Genomic DNA, 23,100 nt, shown 5'->3' with positions numbered 1-23,100 from the left:
AACATGCGTGATAGATTTGTATTGGCCAGGTTCAGATTTAATTTGTTACACGATCTCCTGGCCTCACTGGGCGGATCGACCCAACCAGGTCTTGTTGCCTTGTGGCTGCGACAATAGGTCTCCACAAGACACTCTACATTTTGTCAAGTTTTGTAACTATTTTATAAGGCCTAGAAAGCAGTTAATCATGAAATCTTTGAATGTTTCTCAAGTCCGTCCTGCGCTTATGTACCTGCAGATGCTCCCTAACGGCCGTTTTATTTGCTGTTTCCTGTTTTTATATGAGCTGCATGGAGGGGTAGGTGTTCTAGACCTGACTGATTTATGTATCATTGCAAGCGCGGGTGCTTTTTTATCTGTTTTAATTGTTATTTGGTATTCATTTTCATTACTTGTATTTCATGCAAATGAGCTACATAAGTATGAATTTCATGTGGAGTGTTTTGTGCTCTTTCATGGTTATTTTTTCTTGTCAACCGAATAAAGATTTTATGATGATACTATCTTCAGTGAAAGTATGTGCATGCAAATTGTTAAAAACCACTATTTCAGTCTCCTGACTGAAAGCCTTTTAGACTACTGACACTGCACAACTTGACACCTGACTCCATAATTTGAGGAGGCTGAATTGTAACTCTAGCCTTGAAAGAGCTTGGGAAGAAACAATAATTTATGCATGTAGGAAATACATAATGATTATTAATGACAAAAAAACGTTTAAAGACTAGGTCTTTATGACAATATTTGAATTCAGAAAATCATTTCCAAAGGCCATGTCTGAGCTTTCCTGCCAAGGCCACATTGCTGGTAATGGTCAACCTTGTTATAAAACACGAACACCAGTTACAATTTTACAATTGAAACAAAGTATGATGTGGCTGTTTTTCTGGCATATACAGTGCATGCTTTCGCCAACACATTAGCACACCCTGCTACAGCATGGCAATGTGCCATATGTGCGTGGTGGTTTATACCCATTGTACATCTTTAGAACTGAAGGTACAAAATCAAGGAGACGTGAGCAAATGCAGATCAAGGCTCTTCTAAAACTGAAAGACTAAAAACACATCCTAGTGAAACGTTATAAGGGAGGCAATTCATACAGTTTGTTTACCAATTTTACATCTAGTGTTGGATTTTAAAAATGGCACTTATCATTTACACCAGTCTATTCATGTCAGTGCTTTAAGTCGCATAAAAAAATCCAACCTCTGAATGCAGCAATGGGTGCCCGAATAGTAGAACACAGTGTGGTGAAATACCACAGACTCCTGTCGCTCTCTATGAAGGTCCTGTTTCCCACAATCAAGTGAATGTGAGTCTGTAACAGCACAGTGAAGGGAAAGAACTGTAGAGAGCAATGAGGATAAAGAATGAAGACATCTCCATCAAGTGCCAGACAACTTCATACAAGTCTTAGGATGGGTTCCTCTTCATCCTCGTCTCGAGATTTCCGCTTCCTGGGCGGCTCCTCATCTCCTGTGTCTTGTTTGTCCTTTTCCGCATCGATCCAGCTCTGAGGAGCAATCATTTTTTTGGGCCCATATGGATGTGGCCCAATCAGTTCTTCAATGTCATTGTAACTGATAACCTCTTTCTCCAACAAAAGATTGGCCAGCTGAAAGTTTAAAAAAAAACAAACACATTGTTGGGGTTATTAGGATGCCACAAACACTGTCAAAAATTGTTAGGTTTTGTCATATCAGTGAGATTCTTCTAACTTTCAGTGAAGTTTTTTTTAATTCTCTCCATTTTAAACTATCTTCTTTATTCCACTGGATATAAACTTTCAGAATGGGACGTACCATGCCTATTTGTCCTTTGCCTCCTACTTGTTCTTTACTCTCTGTTCACATAATAACCCTGCAAAGCCTACAGGCCATGATGCACATTACAAAAACAAAAGGAGACCCAATATTTATTGTCTGGTTTAAGGTCTCCACTTCTTACTTTAAAGGCATAACAGTTGAGGTGGTGGCGGTCATATCTACTAAAGCATGACTTTGTGTTCCGATGAAAAAATAATGCTTTTACACAGCAAGAATTTACTGGATGGGCCAAGGCTTCACATTGAATGTAATCGGCATGCAATGTGAAGGACGGGTGTTATCTGGCAACCCACACTGCTATGTCATACCTCCTTATTGCTCCTAAAGGTTCAGTCACAATTTCACAATCATTGCAGTTTCTAGTTAACCTTTATTCAAATCAGTACTTTCTACCTCAAAGCATTTCCCTGCTCAAAAGAGAACTGCAGATTGCCCAATGTCCACAAGGTCCTCTGTAATGTCTCTCAGACTCAGGTGAAACAGCAGTTCCCAGAGATATACGTTTCAAAATCTAAATATCCCTGTGGGACTTTGAAGAGGGTTTCCAGATTTCCTGCACATCTGTCTGTTACATAGCATGTAAAGCAGAATGGTTAGTCTGAATGAGACAGATGCCTACTCAAACCTGGACATTTAATTTAGTAAATGCCCTCAGCTTTTTTGGTCCTCTACATAGAGTCCATTCAGTAACCTATTAACAATGCCGGCTCATACCGCTTGCAGTTTGTCCCTGTTGTCCAGTAGTAGCTTTTCTGTCCGTCTGTAAGCTTGAGCAATTAAAAGCTTAGCTTCCTGAGGAAAGAAACAAAACACAGGAAGTTAGTGCGGAGGAAGAATAAAAGTATGCTGAAGGCATGTTGAATGAAGCATGTATTCACCATAAAATGCTGCACTGAAATATTCCACTCTTGCTGCACACACCAAATATTCATCTTAGCCTAAATGTATTCAGAGTCAAATTTTTCAGAAGCTTCTCAGACTTAAACACTGTCCCTAGCTTTAAGGGGAAAGTCTCACTTTGCATAGGTAAAAAAGAGTAATCTACTCATGGTAGTAATTCTTGATTTATTAATCATTCAGTCTCTTCAGCACTATAATGGAAAGACCTTAGCAAGGACGGTAATGAGCTGTCAGCAAGTAAGAAGACTGTGACAAAGAGGCTCTGTCCACTACCAGACTCGACCTGTCAACTAGATAGCCCCAGTCCTCTTTTCTTCTATCAAGAAGGGTATTACTTACGGCCAATGCAAGATGAGGAAAGCTGATGGTTAATGGATATCAGGCTAATGATATGGGAATTATTACAATTAATAACTTGTACCTATTCTTGTATCCCAGTGTCATCAATCCTACAAATCGGAAAATCCCAAATCATGACTTATGACAGGTAGAAAATATCTCTACAATCAGAGAGGTTAACCACAAATATCTTATCCAAACAGCAACAGAACTGCTTTTAAAGAGTAAAGTCAGCAAAAAGCATGAGGATTAGCCTGCTGTTTCAGATATGAGCTAAGTGGAACTTGTATCTGAGAAGCAACAGAAGCTGACTCTGCCCTGGCTGTATGCACACAGAGAGAGATACATAGCTGTGAGCAGGGAAGCCTTAGGATATATTTTAAACTAAACGTTCTGCTTTGGAGGCCTCATAGGACTTCTTTCTAGGTTCCAAACCATTTCATTTTTAGATCACAAATACAATATCAGTTATTCTCAAGGACTCTACCTCCGAAGCCAGTGTAGGAAGCTGGCTTAGTATATGGTGCATACTTAAAGGAGCAATGTACCTTGCACTAATCTAGGCAACCCTTAAGGTGATTCTAGTGGTCTTTGATAACCTTAGTCTCTGAAAGTGGTAGTGGTGGACAGCAGTCTTCAGGCTCATCTTAAAGGAGTGTAAAGCAGCTTGTTTTTACCACATTTAATCAATAGTATAGATTAGATAAGAAAGAACCACACAGTGTTTATAAAAATAAGTCTATTTATTACACATCACAATCACTATCACATTGGTTTATCTCCTAGTCGGAGATAACAACAATACACATGAAAATACTTACGAGAAATCAGGAAGTAGCGCAAATATTCACTGGTCTCCAGGGGGGAGACCAAACCATATACTAAAGAAGAGGAATGCAAACTACAAAGAAGAATGAGACTTGGACCAAATGACTCAGAGGAGCTGGGAAAACAAGGTACCAGCCAAGGTAGGTACCCAGGAACTCCACGGAGGGTGGGTGCAGAGTAGAAACACAGCTGCGTACCTAATGGAAGCCTATGGAGAAGTTGCGGTTCAGTTTTAAAGAAAAAGGACCCTTCCCAGAGGAACTCGAAGAAAACCTTTGGCGGATGGAAGGCTGGAGAGCCACCTCACCTGTAGCTGCCCCATGAATGAGGTTCCTTGCACCAGGGAAGCCAGGTATATGGAGGTTAAGTGTTGTCAGAACCTCCAGTAGATGACAAAGGACAACTTGGGAAGAGAAGTCTCTGAAGATGTCTGGTGGAATCCAAGGATGGATTCTTGAAGAGGAGAAGCAAGCAAAGGGGACAGAGTCTATGCCACTCGGAGGTGACCAGGAGGCATGGAAGCCCAATGAACACCCTTGGCAGGGAGCTCAGGAGAGTTGTCGAGGACTTGTTGCTGCAGCTGTGGGAACCAAGTGACGCGGAGGAAGACCAGGCACATTACACAAGCTGTCCCAAGTTAGATGTTGGTATCTAGGTCGTCGGTGTCCGGCGGGAGCACCAACAAGCTCTGGAGGCCGCAACTGGTGTGGAAGACGACAAGATGCAATCGTTGGGACGAGCAAGGTCCAAAGGACTCACCAAGTGCAGGAGAGACAGAGCAGGCCCCAAGTAAAACAGGTGAACCCCCCAAAGCAGCAGAAGACCCTCGAGAGGACCCCTAGGACAAAGGCACAGGAGTCACAAGAGGACCTCAGGCAGCTTGCCAAAGATAGAGGCCCACGGTGCACGGAGTGTAGTCAGTGCGCTGATCTTTGAGGGGTGAAGTGCTGGAGTTTCTATTAGCCCGAAGATCTCTGGAGTGCAGAGCCCACAAGTCGACGTGGTGCACAAGGGTATGATCCCAGCGGCTTTGATGAAGGATACTATCCTCCAAATTGCAGGGAAGCTAGGTCAGGCCTCTGGATAGCTGCAGAACCAACACCTGTGTTGGCCTCAAGAAGTCTGTAGGACAACAGGAGCAGCAGGCTGGTCAGCTTCGTTGCAGTGCCTGAGGGGCACAGGAGTGACTCCTTCACTCCAAGGGAGATTTCTTCGGATGCCCTTGATGGCCACAGGACTTCTGGAGAACCTGAGCGAAACACAGACACAGACGAGGCAGAATACTTGAAGAACAGCGAGAACAGGAGCAGCAGGAGTCTTCCTTGATGCAGTGTCAGTTCCAATTGAAGTCCAATGAAGCCCAAGTGTCCAGACAGTCAAACAGTGTCTTGGTTTCAGAGGTGAGTCTTGTTACACAACAAATCTGACAACGATCCCATGGGGGAGCCTTTAAATACCCAAGGAAAGGGTCCAGGGTTCCTGAACTGGCTCAAATTGGAGTATGCAAGGAGGGCACCAAATGTGCCCTTCAATGCAGTCTGGTGGCGCTGGAAGGCGATCCCACCCCAGCCCAATACACCAAGTCCTGTCTGGGAGGTGGCCACACCTCCCTGTGACAGGAAACCTATTGTTCTACCTTCTCCTGCTCGAGCTCAGCTCAGCAGGGCAGAACAGTGTCTGTGGTTGGCAGCAGCACTAGCTTGCTGGCAGACCTTGAAAATGTGTAACCAGGGAGTACGGGGAGCTCCCCTAAAGGACAAATCAGTACATGGGATCATACCTCCAACACCGGCATCATTGTTGGGGTTTGATTCCAATATGTTTGATACTAAACATGACAAGGTTCGGTGGAGCCATTATATAGTTAGACATCTCGTAATGACTGATGTCCACTATATGTCTTAAAATGGCTATTGCACATACAAAGCCTCGATAATCGGTCTGGGGTTTGTAGGAATATCCTGCTCATGCAGGGGGTCCCCCACACTTATAACCAATCACCCTGCCCTCAGGACTGAAAGGCCTCCCATAGGGGTGACTTATAGATTTTAAGTGTAGTGACCTCAGATATAGTATATCTGTTGTGAGAGGTGCAAGTACCGCCTCACACAGGCTGCAGTGCCAGACCTGTAGTCTGAGTTTAAGTGGACTCCCAGGGGTGGCACAATACACGCTGCAGCCCATGGAAGACCCCTGGTGTACCTATGCCCTGGGTACCTTAAAACCATAACTAGGGACTTGTAAGGGTACGCCAGTGGCCACGTGTGGAGGTACAAAAGTCCTTACTAAAGCCATTTTGGGAGAGAGAGCACAGATGGTAGGGTCCTGATTAGCAGGATCCTAGCAAACTAGTCAAAACACTGACACCAGGCAAAAAGTGGAGGCAACCATGAAAGCATATCCTACTTTCCTACAGCCAGTAATTCTCCAAACTGTGTCTATTCCTAATTAGAACTGTAGGTAAATACACTGCATTTGTTCATCGCAGACCTGAAACAAATTAGGGAAGATATCAATATCCCCAGGCTTCTGAATGAGTAACCTACAGATGATATTGCAGCAAGGTAATGTCTATTGCCTACTAATGTACCTCCCTTTACCGCATCGCAAAGCACTCTCTTAACCTTATTTAGTCAGCAAATATTCACTCTTAAAGCTATCAATTTCTAAATTGGAATTTGTTACAAAGATTTACAATAAGGTTTTAAAATTCATCAGACCATTGATAATACCTTTCAGAATTGGGATGTTATTGCTCAAGAACAAGCGAAGAGTAACCAAAAAATGAGACCAAACTCCAACCTTACAGTTTGAGCATTCAGACTTTTTGGGAAGCCCAAAAGGGTCTTTTAACAAAGGCTTTCCAGGGTCTCCCATATGACTTAGAAGTCAATAGTAAGTTAACTGGCTCCATACATTATTTGCAGAATTAATTTACCTAATATTGCTCTTTTTAAGGGCTCCACTGACAAGCCTCTAAAACGGGAATCAAACCATTTCAGGGTATTGACAGTTGCAAGAAGTGAAGTTCCCAGATTTGCTGAATGGTTATGACATTTTATATTACTTGCAAACGTAAGACCCAGTTATCTATAATCACTAAACTGCTCCAAAGGAATACTATTTAGGTGCCAATTCAATTTCTTAGGCCATTTGGAGAAAGCCAAAGTCTTAGCTATTCAATGTTGAGAATAAGTTTATTGGATCTGCAATATGAATGAAAAGCAGAACATTTATGCTACCTCTTGGAGTGCAGTGCATTATAACGAAGTCTGCGTACATACCCCCTTTTTGGAGTGAAATAATTTAATCAGCAGTAAAAATAAGAGGTGCTAAAACACACCCCTGCACCTAAGACTATTTTCCACCTGAACTTTTTCTTATAAAGCCCGTACAGCATTTAAATCAACCATGACCCCATTGCTAGAATTTCTTTCTTGCAAGATAAACAGCAAGTTGTGAGGGATTTTCCATCTGCCAAATTTTTTCCAGAGGGTACTACAATCAACTCTGTCAAAAGTGACCCAAACGTCAACAAAACAGCAACAGAATTTGCCCACATTTGCCACTGCTACCGTATACTGATCAATCGGTCACCACTGTAAAATCTGGTTGGGGAAGGGAAAGGGATCTGCCGTCGACCCAATCCTGGTTCGTGAGCCACCACTGCAATTGTTATGCAGTGCCCTCCAAGATCTGGACGTAATCGGACAGATTGCCCTGTTGCTGCGCCCACTGGAACTTCAGGTCCCACTGCAGAGCCTGCATATGCCATCTGGCATTATCGACCAGCAGGATGCAGGTGTCCATGAGGCCCAGCAGCCTGACAGAAACCCGGGATAGAGGCTGAAAGATCAGAATCATAGCCCGAATATCTTGGACTCGCTGTTCGGGAGGATAAACCAGAAACTTAGTTGTGTCCAGAACCGCTCTGATAAAGAGGTGCTTCTGAAAGGGAATCAGGTGTAACTTCAGCATGTTGATGGAGAACCCCAGCGAATGCAAGAGGTCGGCGATAGTCTGGAGGTGGGAGACAACTGTCTGGGGCGAGCCTGCCTATAACAGCCAGTCGTCAAGATAGGGGAAGACTGAAACCCCTGATCTGCACAGATGAGCTGCGACCATCTCCATCACTTTCGTGAACACCGAGGGGCACTGGTAAGGCCATAGGGGAGCATGGTGAACTGAAAATGCTCGTGGCCTACCGTGAACCATAGGCAATGCCAGTGGGATGGCAGAATGGGGATGTGAAAATAGGCGTCCTGCAAGTGCAACGCTACCATCCCGTCTTCTGGGTCGAGGGCAGACAGGACCTGAGCAAGTGTCAACATTCTGAACTTCTCCTTCTGGAGGAAGCGGTTGACGTCCCTGAGATCCAAGATAGGACGCAGGCCCTTGTCCTTCTTGGGCACCAGAAAGTAGTGGGAGTAACAACCACGAACTACTTCTGAGACGGGAACGCGCTCGATGGCTCCCTTGGCCAAGTAAGCCGCAATTTCCTGTGGGAGAAGTGCCAGATGATCCTCTGACATGCAGTGGTATTGCGGTGGCATGGCTGAAGGGGTAATCTCGAAGGGGAGCGAGTAGACTCTTCAGACTATCTGCAAAACCCACCTGTCGAACGTGATGGTGCACCAGTGGGGGAGGTGATGGCGGATCCTGCTGGCCACTGGCATTTGATGGGCCTGAAATGTCAGACTAGGAAGGTTTAGAGGCTGCTGCAGAGCGGGGGTTTGTGGACTGGACTGGCCTGCCCGTTGGCCCCCTGATCCGCGACAGCGGTTCCCAATTCCGCGCAAAGCTTGGGCAGCTTGCTATGGTCCGTGGCCCTGGGCCGAATGTAGTGGGGCGCCCCTTCCATAGCCACGAAAGGAGGGAAGAGCAGACTGTGCTGAACAGCTGGAGAGGCCCATGGACTTGGCCGTAGCCCGTGAGCCCTTGAAATGCTCTAAAGTGTTGTCTGCTTTGTCACCAAAAAGGCGACGGCCATCAAAGGACATGTCCATGAGGGTGTTCTGGACATCACCCGAAAAACCAGTGGACCTCATCCAGACGTAGTGTCTGAGGGCTACTGACGTGAAAATCATTCTGCCCAGAGAGTCCACGCTGTCCAGCCCACAACGGATGGCAAACTTTGCTGCATCCCTCCCATGGGCAACAGCCTAGGAGAGCACTGTCTGGGCCTCCTTCGGACACTTGGGCAGCGCCTGCGCAACCGTATTCCACACAGGGTGGGAATAAGGGCCCAAAAGACATGCAGTATATATCGACCGCAGTCCTAAGTAGGCGCAAGAAAAAAGTTTCTTTCTAAAGTGGTCCAGCTTTATGGATTCCCGTTCCCGCGGAGCAGTAGGGAACACGCTTTTGGAAGCAGAGGCTTGGACCACTAAGCTCTCAGGGGTGGGATGTTGGGAGAGAAAAGTGGGGTCGCACGGAGCCGTGCGGTGGCGTCTGGCGACCATCCTGTGGACAGGAGTCACAGTGTTGGGCCTGGACCAGGTGTCCAAAAGGATGTCAGTTAGTGCCTCATTAAAAGGCAGCAGGGGCTCCGAAGAGCTTGCTGCCGGCTGAAGCACTTCAGTTTGGAGGTTAGTCCTGACCGCCACAATAGGGAGCTCAAGGTTGAGGGCCTCGGCTGCCTTCCGTAACACCACTGCACATGATGCTCCCTCCTCCGTAGCCACGGTAGGAGGAGATAACATGCCAAGATCTGGGTAAGTATCCAACCCACTGACATCCCCCAGTTCCTCTCTCCAGTCCTGCTCCAACCGGTCAGTTAAAGGGTCCTGGGACCCCTCCCAGTCCTCCTCCTCATCATCCTCTGGGGTACAATTCCCTTGATAATGGACCCCCTGGAACAAATAGGGGCCCAAAGGTCCCACCAGGCATCGAATCCGTCCCGCACCAGTTCCATTCTCAGGAGGAGGATGAGGTTGACGCTGGCCTGGGGGGGTTGACTGGAGTCAGGCGCGGCTGCGGTGCAAGTGTCATGAGGTCAACCGGCGTCGATCCGGACCCAGGCCTGGGTCTAATGGGGGCCGTTGGTGCAGTGGGCGAAGCCGGCGGTGGAGAAGGCCGAGACCCTCCATCCGAAGCCGCAGGGCCCGAAGGCGCACGCTGGCGGGATCAGCTTGCTGCCCCAAGATGGCATGCATCGCCTCGCAGAACATACGAAGCTGGGCAGGAGTCCCACCGGGTCCCGGAAAGGGAGGGAAGCCCGGAGTCGACTCTTCAGGCTCCGTACGCAGAGCCACGGGAGGGGCACCGCCCATGTCCCTCTGTCGGTCGGCCAACCGCCGAGGTGAATGCGAAAAGCGATGCAGCTTCTTTGCCTTCTTCTGGCACTTTGACTTACCTGACCCAGAGTGCGAAGACTTTGACGAATTCGAAGAATGATGATGATGGCTCCGCGGCCGGTCCCGCGACCTCCCTCTGAACCGGGACCCCGAATGGCGCACGACATGGGGTCATGGTCGCGCTACAGGCAAAATAGGCACAGGCGGTGCGGATCCATTACCGGTATCAGTCGGTGACAGGAATCGCAGGCCTTAAAACCAGGCTTCCCTAATGTGCACCAGGAGTTGAAGACTCAAAAAGATGTCGACAAAAGTCGCTCAAAAAAGTTGTGAAAAAATGACTGAGGAACCGCTCTCTCTGGATCTGCGCTGGCTGGCACTGAAAAAGAAAGAACTGACTTCAGTGCGCGAGAGCGGCGCCCAAGTAGTTCCAGCGACGTCATCCACGACCGACGCGGATCCGACCGACGACACATTCCGACGCGCAGGGGTACTGCTGACAAAAACTTTCTGGATCCAGTCTGACTCCTGGGGAATATTCAAAAAGGTAAGGAATCTATAACTAATGAGTTTCTTTCAGATTAACAGTAACAGTCACTCACATGTACCCTCACATACATTCTGAATAGGAGCTATTATTTGCAGGGATCAATGTTACATCAGAATTAGCCAAAATACACATTCCAAAAGTGATGAATTCTCTAGGTTCCCACTGACCATGTTTGTGATGGTCAAGGAAAAGAATTGAAAGTAAAAGTTTCAATAAGCTACATAACCTAAAAGATACAGCTTGCCAGACATCAGCAATAAACAGATATAGATTGATACTACCTACATGATCCATTAGTTCTTGCAGACCCTGGCTGAAGGGACGGCGTCCAATTCCTGAAACCGTCTCAGAGTCTGGATAGGATACATGCCCAATGCTGGGTACCATCCCGTACTGCTTCACCATGGAATAAGCCACCTTAGTTACCTTTCGGAGGTCATCTTGTGCACCTGAAGCAAAAAGAAAAAGGTTAGGCAAACAATCAAAAAAGTTGCTGCTCTGTATTTTCCAATATAGCCAAGTAATAATATTCCAATGGGACACCGCTCAACTGGAGGATATGTGCTTAGTTCTCAAAGAACGGAAAAGGAAAGACTGCTTACATGTAACACCAGTTCTCCATCATCTGTATCATCTCTGAATCCATAAACACATTTTAATATCTTAGAGCATGCGGAAATCCCCAGAAAGGCATTTAAAGTGAAAGCAAGCCCACAAGAGGCAACACTTTCTACTATTGTTTTCAGTTTCAAAAACTGATTTCCAATTAGCCAAATTAAAACATTATACATTTTTCTAAGAACACTACTGTACTACCTCGAATTAAAAACCCCAAACTAACGAAATTGTAGCCACTAATATGCTGGGTACACACAGCTCCAAATTAAAAGGCTACAGCTTTAAGAACTCCAGAGCCAGGCAAACGTCCTATCATGCACTGTAGTGTCTGTGAGGCAGTTTGTTTTCAAAGACACAATAAAATGTCTTATGCAGCCATAGTGTTGTTCCCAACATCCTTCGAAACCAGAAAGGAGGCAGGGTTCTTTATGGATTCAGAGAGAATAGTCACGATAGAGAACTAGGATTACAGGTAAGCAACTTTGCCTTCTCCAGCATGGGATTCTCTCTGATATCCTTAAATATTCTGAATAGAGTAGCAAGCTATAAGAGGCCTCCTCCAGGAGGAGGATTTGAAAGTTGGCAGCAAGGAGACATGAACCATTAGTAAGCAAATAAATTGTACAAAGAGGCTTGATGGAATCAGTTCTGGAGTCTGAGTCTATACAGTAATGTATGAATTGACCTCCATGTAGCTGACGTTACAAATTATTTGAATAGGCACATTCTGCATGAGAGCAATGGTACCTACTTCACTCTCCTCAGAGAAAGTTTTAGCCATCTTACGATAACAAGTAATGATGCTATAAACAAACTATATAGCTGTGCGGACTGTGGCATAGTTTATAAAGATCGATTTGGATGGACTGACCGATTCAATCTTATCTAGGTAATAATACAGAGCTCTCTTTATAGCCAAGGTATGGAGTAACCAATCTGCAGGAGATGAATGGTCTGAAAAGAACGTAGGAAGAGAGAATAGCTGCATAATATGGGAGTCTTAAATTACTTTAAGTAAAAAGGCAGGATGAGACTTTAAGGAAAGTGTATAAGCGAAAGACCAGCTACAGTTCCTCCCAACAGAGAGCTCATCCTTTTGACCGATGTTAAAGCTACAAAAAAGATAACTTTTAATGAAATATTTTGGAGATCTGCCTTGTGCATTGGTTCAAAAGGATAAACTATCAATTTAGAAAGCACAATGTTAAACTCCTAGGCAGAATAGTCTCTTAATCAGTGGAAAAACTTCCTGAACCCTGCTTCAAAATCTTTTGTTACAGCCCTAGTGAAATGGATGTCTGGTTAGGACTTTTACGATAAACAGTGATTATAGAGAAATGCACCTTTATGGAAGAGAAATGAAGGACAGACTTAGTCAAGTAAAGAAGATATGATAGTGCCATCTCTTCCTGACAGATTCTCAGCCCTACCCGCATCTTGAGACACCATATGCAGAACCTCTTCCATTTAAAAGCATGTAAGCAATGGTCTCTTCGCTTCAACATTTGAATGCAATCATCAGGAAGATTCAAGCATCCACATCTAAGATTAATGATTGAAGGCTGGGGTGGAACGTCCTGACTAACATCCTGGAAAGTAGGTTATGTTTGAGGAGAATTCTCATGTACGTTTGAAACAACAGGTGAAGCAGATCCAGGTATCACTATTGCCTCAGCCAATCTGGTGTATAAGTATCATTTTATTTCTCATTGCAAAATGCTCTTGATAATCTTGGGAAGCAGTGTTATGGGCAGAAAGGCATACGCAAATGCCTTTGCCCAGGCTACCAAAAGGGCATGCCCCTTGATCTGGGCTTCGAGAACCTGGACGCAAAAACACGACATTTCATGCTTGCTACTGTGGCAAACCGATCTATTTCTAGAGTGCCCCAGTCCTGGAGATGTTTTCAAGTACGGCATTGCTAACAAATATCTAGCACCCATTCGTATTGTTCCAGCAGATGTCTGCTGAGTTTGTCTGCCTTTAAACTCTTTAGGTCCAGACGGTTTATACCAATCAGTGAGATTTTGTTTGCTAATCCCCAGTGGCAGATCTGTAGCGCATCACTTGACAACACCATGGATCTCATACTCCGCTGCTTGTTGATATAATGCATGGTGGTTGCGTTGTCTATTAGCATGAGCACCTTCTTAATCAATACAGATTGAATAAATGGCTTTTGAGTTAGATGGGCAGTGCTCAATTCCAGCATATGCATATGGTACAGTTTCTTTGCAGAAGACCTTTAGGGCCAAGTTGAAAGATTCTCATGTGAGTTTCCCTGGTTTCTAGTGCAGAATCTGGGTAAACTTAGATGAAGGTTGGAGGATTCTATAAGGGGACAATCAATGTGTGCCTGGAAGACCTGTTTGGGATTCCGTCCCTACAGCATCTGGACTGACTGTCTTCTTTTCACCTTTAGTTTGAGCATTCATCCAGAGGACAAAAGTGATGACAAAGTCTTTTCTTCTTATGTTTCTGTTAGAAAACAGAAGGAGGTCATGTGTGGCAGGACTTTCCTGGTAATACATATGAGGTGCAAACAAGTCAAGCCTGAATGTATGTGAACATCTTTAGATTTTGTGTGCCAGCCTTTGGGCATAAAAACTAATATTCGTAAAAGAGAGAAAGAGAGAGAGCGAGAAAGACAGAGAGAGATAGATATTGCCATATTATTTTCAGAGCTATAAGATGACATTTGTTCCGATAACAATACAGAGGTCTGAAATTTTCCATTCTCTGCAAGCTGCATAACTACATGCAATGATTAGAGCTGCTAAGCAATCCGGCCTTGTACAAATCAAGGTTGGACGGAAATACAAATAGTAACATTTGCCTGCGTATGTATGCTTCTGTAACCAGAGGCGCTGGAAGTTTTCCGGAGCGAGGTCTCCTTCCCCTATCAATAGAAAATCTTTGAAGATTTTCTATATATATAGAAAGAGTACTGAGTATAAAGAGTACCGAGGATTAGGGAGGGGCACAGTCACGGACAGATTACTAAGAAAAAAAATGTTAAAGTACAATCCAACTGCAGGACCAGATGATTTTCCAAGGTATGCAGTGACACTTAAATGGATTTGCATATAAATAGTTAGTGTATTCTAATAACCATACAGCCAATGCAATCACTAGGATACTGATAACATCTGTATATATATATGGTAGGGTCCTGACTAATCCTAATACTCACCTTGTTTTATATTATGACTGTTGAAATTATTGTAATAATTACCATCATTCGCAAACACAAGATTTATGTACAAAAAGAGCCTAATTAAAAACCTTTTATTATAAAATTACAGACAACTGAGTATTTCAGGGCCACGGTTAGGTTGCATATGCATTAACATAAGCAAAACTACGCCTGCAGATTATAGTTATTCTTACATGGTTGTCTGGCTCCTAACACTGAAGTTGATGAACATAAGTGCATTGTGGAGTAAGTTACGGTCTGCCTGTTCTCCTTCAAGTATAAATCCTAATGGGGATTAGGCGATCTACCTGGGTTTGCCCCAATCTAAAAGGGATATACAATTTTGAGGTATTAAGGAATTAGGACTGGAATTATTACGGTACTTGAATATAAATATATATATTACCTACTGACGGTTGTTAGTAGGTAGCTAGTTAGGATGTTCTTTTCAAAGGAAGAGTGTTTTTTCATTTGCCAATAACATTGGCGTAGTTTGATAAATGCTTGCTAAATTTTCAAAACTACTTTGCCACTCACTTCTGCTAAAGTCTTTAACCTTTTGGGGTGATCCGACAAACGGGGGCTGAGAAAAATGGCAGGGCGGTTCCAAAATGCGCTTTCCGCCTTGTTAATTACCAATAGGAACTTTAGACAAGCTACAGCCCAAACTACTGAACGGAATTACACCAAAGTTGGCAGAAAGGTAGCCGATGATCCAGAAAGCAACCTTTTTGTAAATTGTTGTAAATCCATTCAGTAGTTGCGGAGTTATTTAACTAAATTTCCAATGTTGTATGTATAGGGACACGGAGGATCTGTGATCCCTCCCAATCTCATGCTGATATCTGAATGGCTGCCAACACTTCAAACCACGCGGTGTTGGCAACCATCTTGGGACCCGGCTTGAGTGGGACAGGTCCTGGGAGCATTTGCATACTAATGGGGGGTGGATGTGGCGGGAGGGGGTACAGGCTTATAAAGGCCAAAGGGACAACAACCCCACCTTTAAAAACAGGGGGGCGTCATGATCAATTTGAAGCGGGGGCCTCAGGGACCCTCCCAGGGACCACCACCCCCCGAGGGCCAACTTATCTTTATAAAGATGGGAGGGTGGGGCTGCTCGGCTCCCCTCCTGGGCTGTTATCAGCCCCGGGAACCGCCACCTCCCCTGGGCAGGCCAAACATACTGAAAGAAGGGGGGCCACATGGCCCCCCTTCTGGAGCCATAGGTGGCCCTGGAGACCGCTACCTCCCATGGCCAGCTCCTGCTATGTCCCGAGGTGCCCACCCCCTGGACATAGCTGTTTGCTGTGGCTTGGTGGGAGCTTTACCGCTTCTGCCAAGCCACAGGAAATGCTTCACTTCCAGTAAGCAAGAGAACTGAATGCTCTTGCTTGCTGGAAGCAGGGCATAATTGGTTTTAGACACAGGGAGCTGCCTTTCCAGCAAAAAAGCAATGCCGTCTCCCGCAGGAGGCGAGGAGCCCGAAGTGACCGCGGGGGCCTTGAGGCTCCCTCTGCAGTCCCCAATGAAAGTAACTGGGTGCCCTGGGCAGCCAGATTAGAGGCCAGCCCTGGGGGAATGGGGTCCCCATCCCAAATTCGCCCCATAGAGGGGGGCCGCTCTGTCCCGAACCCGTAATTATTATTTATTTATTTTTTAAAAGGCCGGGCTCCGGGGGATGGCCTAGGGAGGGGGTCACTCGGTCCCATCCTGTAAAAGAAAGCAGCCTGGGAGGAGGACCGCGCAGCCCCCCCCCCCCATTTAAAAAGGGCCTGGTCCCAGGGCATGGGTTCCCAGGGCCCAATTCGGGCCAGGGCAGGGGTGTATGACATCCCCTCTCCCTTAATAAAAGAAAACTTTCACCACCACTCTGCAAACAAGTCTCCTGGCGCACTACTAGTTGGGGGATGAAGTCCCATTGACTCCTGAGGGTCCTTGGGGCCAACTACCCCTCCTGTAACCTTCAGTAAGTCCCATAAGGTGGGATTGCACCAAAGGTTACAGGCACATTATAAGTAGGAAATAGAATTAAAAAAACCTTAGAAATTCACTGGAGAAAAACAACCGAAGATTACAGGGACGTTATAGCTAGGCTCAGAAATCACTCATACAAAGCCAGTGAAATTCAGCACTTATAGTTAACTGAGCTAACTATAACTTATGTCCCACCAATGCACTGCTTATGGCCTCATACATTACATCACTCATGACATGGTCCGTGACATCACTCATGACATCATCCACAGAACCATACACACCCCCATACAACCTCTCATATGCCCACTCAAACACCCACTAGCAGGCCCATACCAGTACTCATACACTTACTCACTTGTCCATAGAGCCACTCACAAACCCACTCACTCATTCACTCAAACAGCCACTCACACAACCATTAACTCACCCATATAGCCAATCATATAACCAATCACTCACCGATACAGCCAGTCACATAGCCACACACTCATGAATGTAAGTCATTATCTCGCAGTCTTTTTCCCCGCAGGGAATCACAACGCGATCGTTACAACGACTGCGTTGTGATTCTGCATACCATTACTTCGCAAGTCGGAACAACGACTTGCGGAGGGGGGGCGCTGGATGTTGGAATAGTATAATTTACTATTCCAACCCCAGTCTGTGCAGACACTAGGGAAGGTGTTGGAGTTTAAATCCACCCTCCCCCCTCGGCAAATCGTTGTTCAGACTTGTGGAGTAATGGTATGCGGAATCACAACGCGGTCGTAACTTATTTACCTACACAGTCACTCATACACTCACTCACCCATAGTCTCTTAACAGAGCCACTCACTCACTGATACAAGCACTTACACACTCATTCACATACCCACATGATCACTTCTATACCCATTCACAAATCCATAAAGGCACTCACACATACAGCCATTCACACGAACACTTACTCTCCAAAACAGTCACTCTCACCTATACAGCCACTTACACATCCAGTCACTCACTCATACAGCCATTCAGATACCCAACTCGCTCACTCATACAGTCACTACACACCAACCTACCCACCTGTAGAGCCACTCACACTGCCACTCACCCATACAACCACTGACACTCCCACTCTCTCACCATTACAGCCACTCACACAGCATCTCACTCACCCACTTATACACCCATACAGGCACATAAACACTCATACACACAAGTATACATAGTCTCACAGCACTCACATAATATATGTTAGTAGTATCACTCAGTACTGCACCTAATATACTAATTTATCTTTGTAGTAGGTTAGTATATATGTTTAACACTCAAACTCTTAAACATACTTACACTTACTTGATGTCATGAGCAATGTAATTTGAGATGTCAGGAGTGATGTAATTTGTGAGGTCATAAGCAGAAAGCAGGGTGTAAGTTATAGTTAGCTCAGGGAACCATAGCTGCTGAGTTTCACTCGTTCTATACGAGTGAAATCTGAGGCCAACTACAACGCCCCTGTAACCTTTGTTTTTTCAGTGAATTTCTAAGTTTTTTTTTTAATTCTATTCCTTAACTATAACGTCCCTGAAGCCTTTGGTTTTTTAAGTGAAATATATATATATATATATATATATTATATATAATACATATTCACACAGAAAATGTAGGAAGATGAAGAAATTTGAAGAAAACATCAAATGATGTTGAGTAAAGCTTAAAAAAAAAGTGCAGGTTTTCAGACAAAAAGAGACAAAAATGGCAACTGTTTTCAGGAATCCTTTTCTGGTGGGCCTGAAAAATGAACTGCCTCACATGCCCTGCACTGCATTATGTGATGGCTGCCTTATGCTGGAATTCTTAAAAGTCTTAACTTGGCCCTCTGCAAGCCCAGCCTATTACAGAATATGCTGCCCGTAGTTTTGGCCGTTACTGTGGACAATCAGTCGAAGATACTTAATACATATTAGCACAATAACAATAATTGAAGCAATGAGATGTCGGAAAGAGAAAAGGCAAATAGCACAAATTGGAATGTTTGGAATGGATCCATGGCACGCCCCCGCTGCACCTCCTTAAATGCATAACTCCATGTTAATTGGAGTTGTCCTGTCCATACACAGCTGATTACTACAACAGTTTCATCACACATCTTGAAAGATTGCTGGCAAGAAAAGTGCTACAAACACCTGAGGTAGGCATACTGTGGTTGCTCCAGGGTCCCAGAACCAAAACGGCAGGCAATCAATTTTTAGATAATGCCTATGTGCCTGCAAAACAGCAATGACATTGAAAGCAAAAGTGAATCCTGAATATATTAGTTGGGTATATGAGGTCAAATAATGAGCCAAAGCTGAAAGCACTATAATCAAAGGACAGGAAAGATGAGGAATACAAACACGCCTATTATCCAACGTATGGGACGAGGTGTTGAGCTAGTTTGAGAGTTTTACAGGACAACAGGATGATACTAAGCAGAACAAAGTGTAAAGACCATTGCTAGTTAGCTTACAAACCTCCATTAGGATAAAGTACCTGAACGACATCAGTAGACATAAGCCACGCAGAAGTGACCAATTTATGTATTACATAATGGGAAGCATATACAAAATAGTAAAGCATTGCAGACTACCTTCTTGTACACAATCAGAAACCATGTTTGTAATGCTATTTCTGTTAAGCCAAACAGTCTCTAGATAAGACAATTATTAATTAAAAATGATGTAACTTATGTAATCTGTAAGTAAGCACGACCTAAAGGTATTGTCATTAAAAATGCTATGTGATATGTGAATGTACATTGTTTAACTTTAAAAACTCAATAAAGATAAAATAAAATGTTTTTTATATTGGTTTTCCAGTGATCCTGCACATCGCAGAGATATTCAAATTGTTTATGGCTATCAGAGAGAATCCCATGACTGAGAAGAAAAGGTTACTTGCTTGTAGTCCTGGTTCTGGCTCGTAGGAATCTTTATTGAAGTCATAAACACTACAATACTTCTGTGCTGCCTGCCTGGACCCTGGAGCACTTCTCGTATAATTTACATTTAAAATTCACACAGGGTGTTAATGTCCATCTGTCTTCATGATGAGCCACACTGTATGAGAGGCAATCATATGCTCAGTTTCTTTTTCTGGGATCAAATGATTAATTGGAGTATCAATTTTAAGCCTGTATTGCATCATTCAATGTGAATGAAGGTGAAAATGTATGAAGTCCAAAAAGTTCCTCTACTCCTAGTGCAATCTACTGGCAGTTACCTGTATACTCTTGTGTGGTTTTATGGACATATAAAGTACCACCACCGTCTCGGCCAATCTGAAGCAATCAATGTCATCTTCAATGGATACCGTTGAAGTTTCACTATGACAACTGGAATTGGATTGGTGAAAAGCATAAAGAAATGGCCTCAAACATTTGATCAAAAGGGCATTCCCTAAAGTTCCCGGTTCTGGTATTCTAGACGTGAAATCTCTGTATTTTTTGTTTTCTGCTGTTGCGCAGAGGCTATCAAAGGTGTCCCCCACTCTTTGAAAATGCTGTTTAGAACTTCATCATCTAGTGTCCATTCGTGAGATTCTTTGCAGTATCTGAATACTATACTTTCAAAGATGGGATAAAGGCTTTCAGAGCTAGGTGGACAGCTCTAGGTTTGAGGTAGTTTATTTGTACAACTTTTGACTCTTTGTCTAGTGCCCCTGAACTGTTGGATTTTGAAGATGAGCTCCCCATCCCACACGGGAGGCATCTGTAACTATGATTTGAGATTGGGAGGAAGTTCTTTTTAAAGGGTGTCCCTACAAGTAAGTCGTGTCTTCTGCACTGCCAAGCCAGTGATCATTTTGGTGTCTGAATTAGGTGGCCTTCCCAATTGTTTTCTCTCTGACAGTATCAGGCCTTTAAGCCATTTGGGACAATGTATATGCAAGAAGCCTAGTAATGAGGCTATTTGTCTGGAAGACGGGTATATGCTTGATTTGAGTAGGTCACATTTGACCAGTAGGGGTGAAACTCTTGCCTCCAAAGGAAATGCTCTTGCTTCTATGTTGTCCAGTTTTGCTCCTAGATAGGACAGTCTTTGAACCAGTATTGAAATGGACTGTTGGTCGTTGACCTGAAGACCTAGGTCAGTTAGCAGCTTTACTGTCCTTAGGTAACCCAGTTTCACTTTCTCTTGGCTGTGAGCGTTCAGCAACTAGTAGTCCAGGTAAAAATAAATTATTATTTTCTTTCTTCTTGAATGGACTGCTACCACTAGAAATCGATGGAATTTTCTGTGGGGTTGCGCTACTAAAAGTGGAAATAAACTGCTTGTAGATCTCTTGCACTCATCTATTCTTTTAGTCTTAGATGTGGATATATTTGATGAAGGGCTTACATTCAAAAGGTTTCTGTCTTGATAAATTTGTTTATATTCCGTGAATGTAGTATATGTTTGAATTCTTGTTTTGGTCCTTTTTTCAGCACTAGAAGGTATCTGGATTAAACTCCTAGACCTGTCTGATCCGACCGAACTAGTTCGATTTCACTTTCTCTTAACAGGATTGATGTATTTTTTCTTAGTATGGCTAGTTGGTGCTTTGAAGGTGGTTTTTGGCAGGACTGGTGGTGGTGTGGTCTTTAAAAGTACAAAGTACCCATAATTTGGAATAATTAGAACCTACTTGTCTCTTGTAACTGAATGCCATAGCAAAGATACTGCTATCCCACTGGATTGGGTAAGGAAGTTGGGGTATTAGGCAGTCTAAGTCTTGTGCCAGAAGACCATCTGCCTTTAAATAAAGGGGACTTTTACAAGGCTTTTTCGTCTTTGAGGAATGAAGCTACAAAGGTTACCTCTTACTCTGGAGGGTACTGTTGTTGCTGTTGAAAAGACAAGTGTGGGGTTTGAACCCCACGCTAATGAAATCTGCGACCCCCAAGTCTTTACTCCTTCTGGAAGGACTATTTCCGTTTTCCGAGGCCAACTGCTTCGCTTTTCACCTTTCTTCCTCTGTGTGCAGTCCACACAGAGAGCATCCGTAGTAGGCAGATTCAAAACTTTTACTTGTGCTCAGGTTTCAGGGTCGTGCATCATGGGCATAATGACCTTCGCAAGGCAATATCCAGTAGCTGACAGACTGCAGCACTAATGATTTGGCAGCTACCATGTAGTACTCTTTTAGCATGTTTATTAAATCTAGTTGATGGTTTTTAAGCATGAAGGAATTCATACCTTCAAATATCTCCTTTTGATAGAAGCCAAGGAGAGAAGTAACACTAGCGTTTTTTTAGATGAGTGACAGCTAACTATGCGCTTGCTTTCATGCTCTGGAGGGACTGTTGTTCCCACGACTGAAGCATTTCTTTTCTCACTGAAGTCTGATTTGGTGTTTGACTTGTCAGGGTCATGTTATGGTGCTTTGTAATTTTTAAGCTATCTCTATTTTGCTCTTTTGACTGTTTCAGGAGTAGGGAATCTATCTTCTCCTATAACCAGCAGCCCAGGGAGCAAAAGAGGCTTAGGCGCCGCTCTCATTTGCAAAGTTTCTAGTATAACTGAAACAGTTGTCTGTTGAGCCTCTAGAGGAATGTTTAATTTAGTAGAACCCCTGGCTAAGACCTCCTGTAAGGTGGAAACGTCAGCTCCTGGAGAGGTGTGAGATGGAGATGCCACTGATGATGCTGCTGTGTAGGACGGGGTACCATCTGAGATTGTATAAGGTGACCTTGATCTTGATGGAAATCTGCAACACTTTCTTTTTCAAGAGTTTGGTGAGGCAATGATCATGGAGGAGATGGTTTCCTTTTTCTAAGCGGACATTAGGTCTCAACACCAGTTTTGGAGAAAAATGTAAAGGTTGCAAGATTCCAGTAGTGGATCCTCAAATGGAATGATTGGTTGTAATGGCCTTAATGTAGTGGATGGGGGTCTGGTGAAATTGGTCGAGCTGTAGTAGGAGAAGGCTTGGATAAGGTCACTAGTCTCTTCTTAGGTGTAGTGGTTAAATAAGTTGTTGAAAAACGATGTATCCACACCCTGTTGTTCCAGCGGTGTAAGTCATGGAGAATATAAAAATTGAGTGATTCAAAGAGACAATTGACGGAAATGGAGTACCAGATATGGTTAGTGGTAAATGTAGTCTCATCAATGGAGATGGGGTACGCCGTGTACAATGTTTTTTCTTCGATGTCGACAAAGTATGTGATGCTGTCAGCAGTGACATGTGAGTCTTCGTTGACATTGGATGATGTCAATGTCTTGACATCAAGTGATGAGTTTTTCTCGAGTTTTTCTCTTCCAGGCTCCCAACATCATTTAAAAGTCACTGAGCCTTTGTGTGATGGCGAGCAAGTAGGGGCTCAGGCCCTTGACTTCAATAACTTTGATGTTGAGCCAGAATGACGTCAAGAATGAAGTTGTCAATGTTTGACAATGATCTCCTTTCTATGGATCTCTCCTTGCCGGAGTCTTTGATGGGAGTAAGTTGTCTTCTTATGAAGGGCATGAGAAGATAATTTCTCCAGACTTCTTATTTCATTCTTCGTCTGTTCTCATGTCTTCTATGAGACCCCCTCAGCCTGATGCCCTCGTGGTCCCT

General features: G+C 44.2%; 1 protein-coding gene across 1 annotated transcript in view; it reads right to left on the bottom strand.

The window, feature by feature from the left end:
* Positions 1–716: 716 nt before the first annotated feature.
* The window catches only part of SPG7 (SPG7 matrix AAA peptidase subunit, paraplegin), a 329,497-nt gene continuing 307,113 nt past the window's right edge, over positions 717–23,100 (bottom strand). Inside the window, exons 15-17 of the mRNA XM_078670829.1 lie at positions 11,028–11,191; positions 2,544–2,621; positions 717–1,618 (exon numbers count right to left, since the gene is read on the bottom strand). Coding sequence (XP_078526955.1) covers positions 1,406–1,618; positions 2,544–2,621; positions 11,028–11,191 — 455 coding nt within the window. The 3' untranslated portion in view covers positions 717–1,405. The remainder of the gene's footprint in view (positions 1,619–2,543; positions 2,622–11,027; positions 11,192–23,100) is intronic.

Source organism: Lissotriton helveticus, chromosome 12 (genome assembly GCF_964261635.1).
Source record: "Lissotriton helveticus chromosome 12, aLisHel1.1, whole genome shotgun sequence".
Taxonomy (NCBI): domain Eukaryota; kingdom Metazoa; phylum Chordata; class Amphibia; order Caudata; family Salamandridae; genus Lissotriton; species Lissotriton helveticus.
The sequence above is the reverse complement of the archived record's forward strand: the minus strand, read 5'-3'. Positions and strand labels throughout refer to the sequence as shown.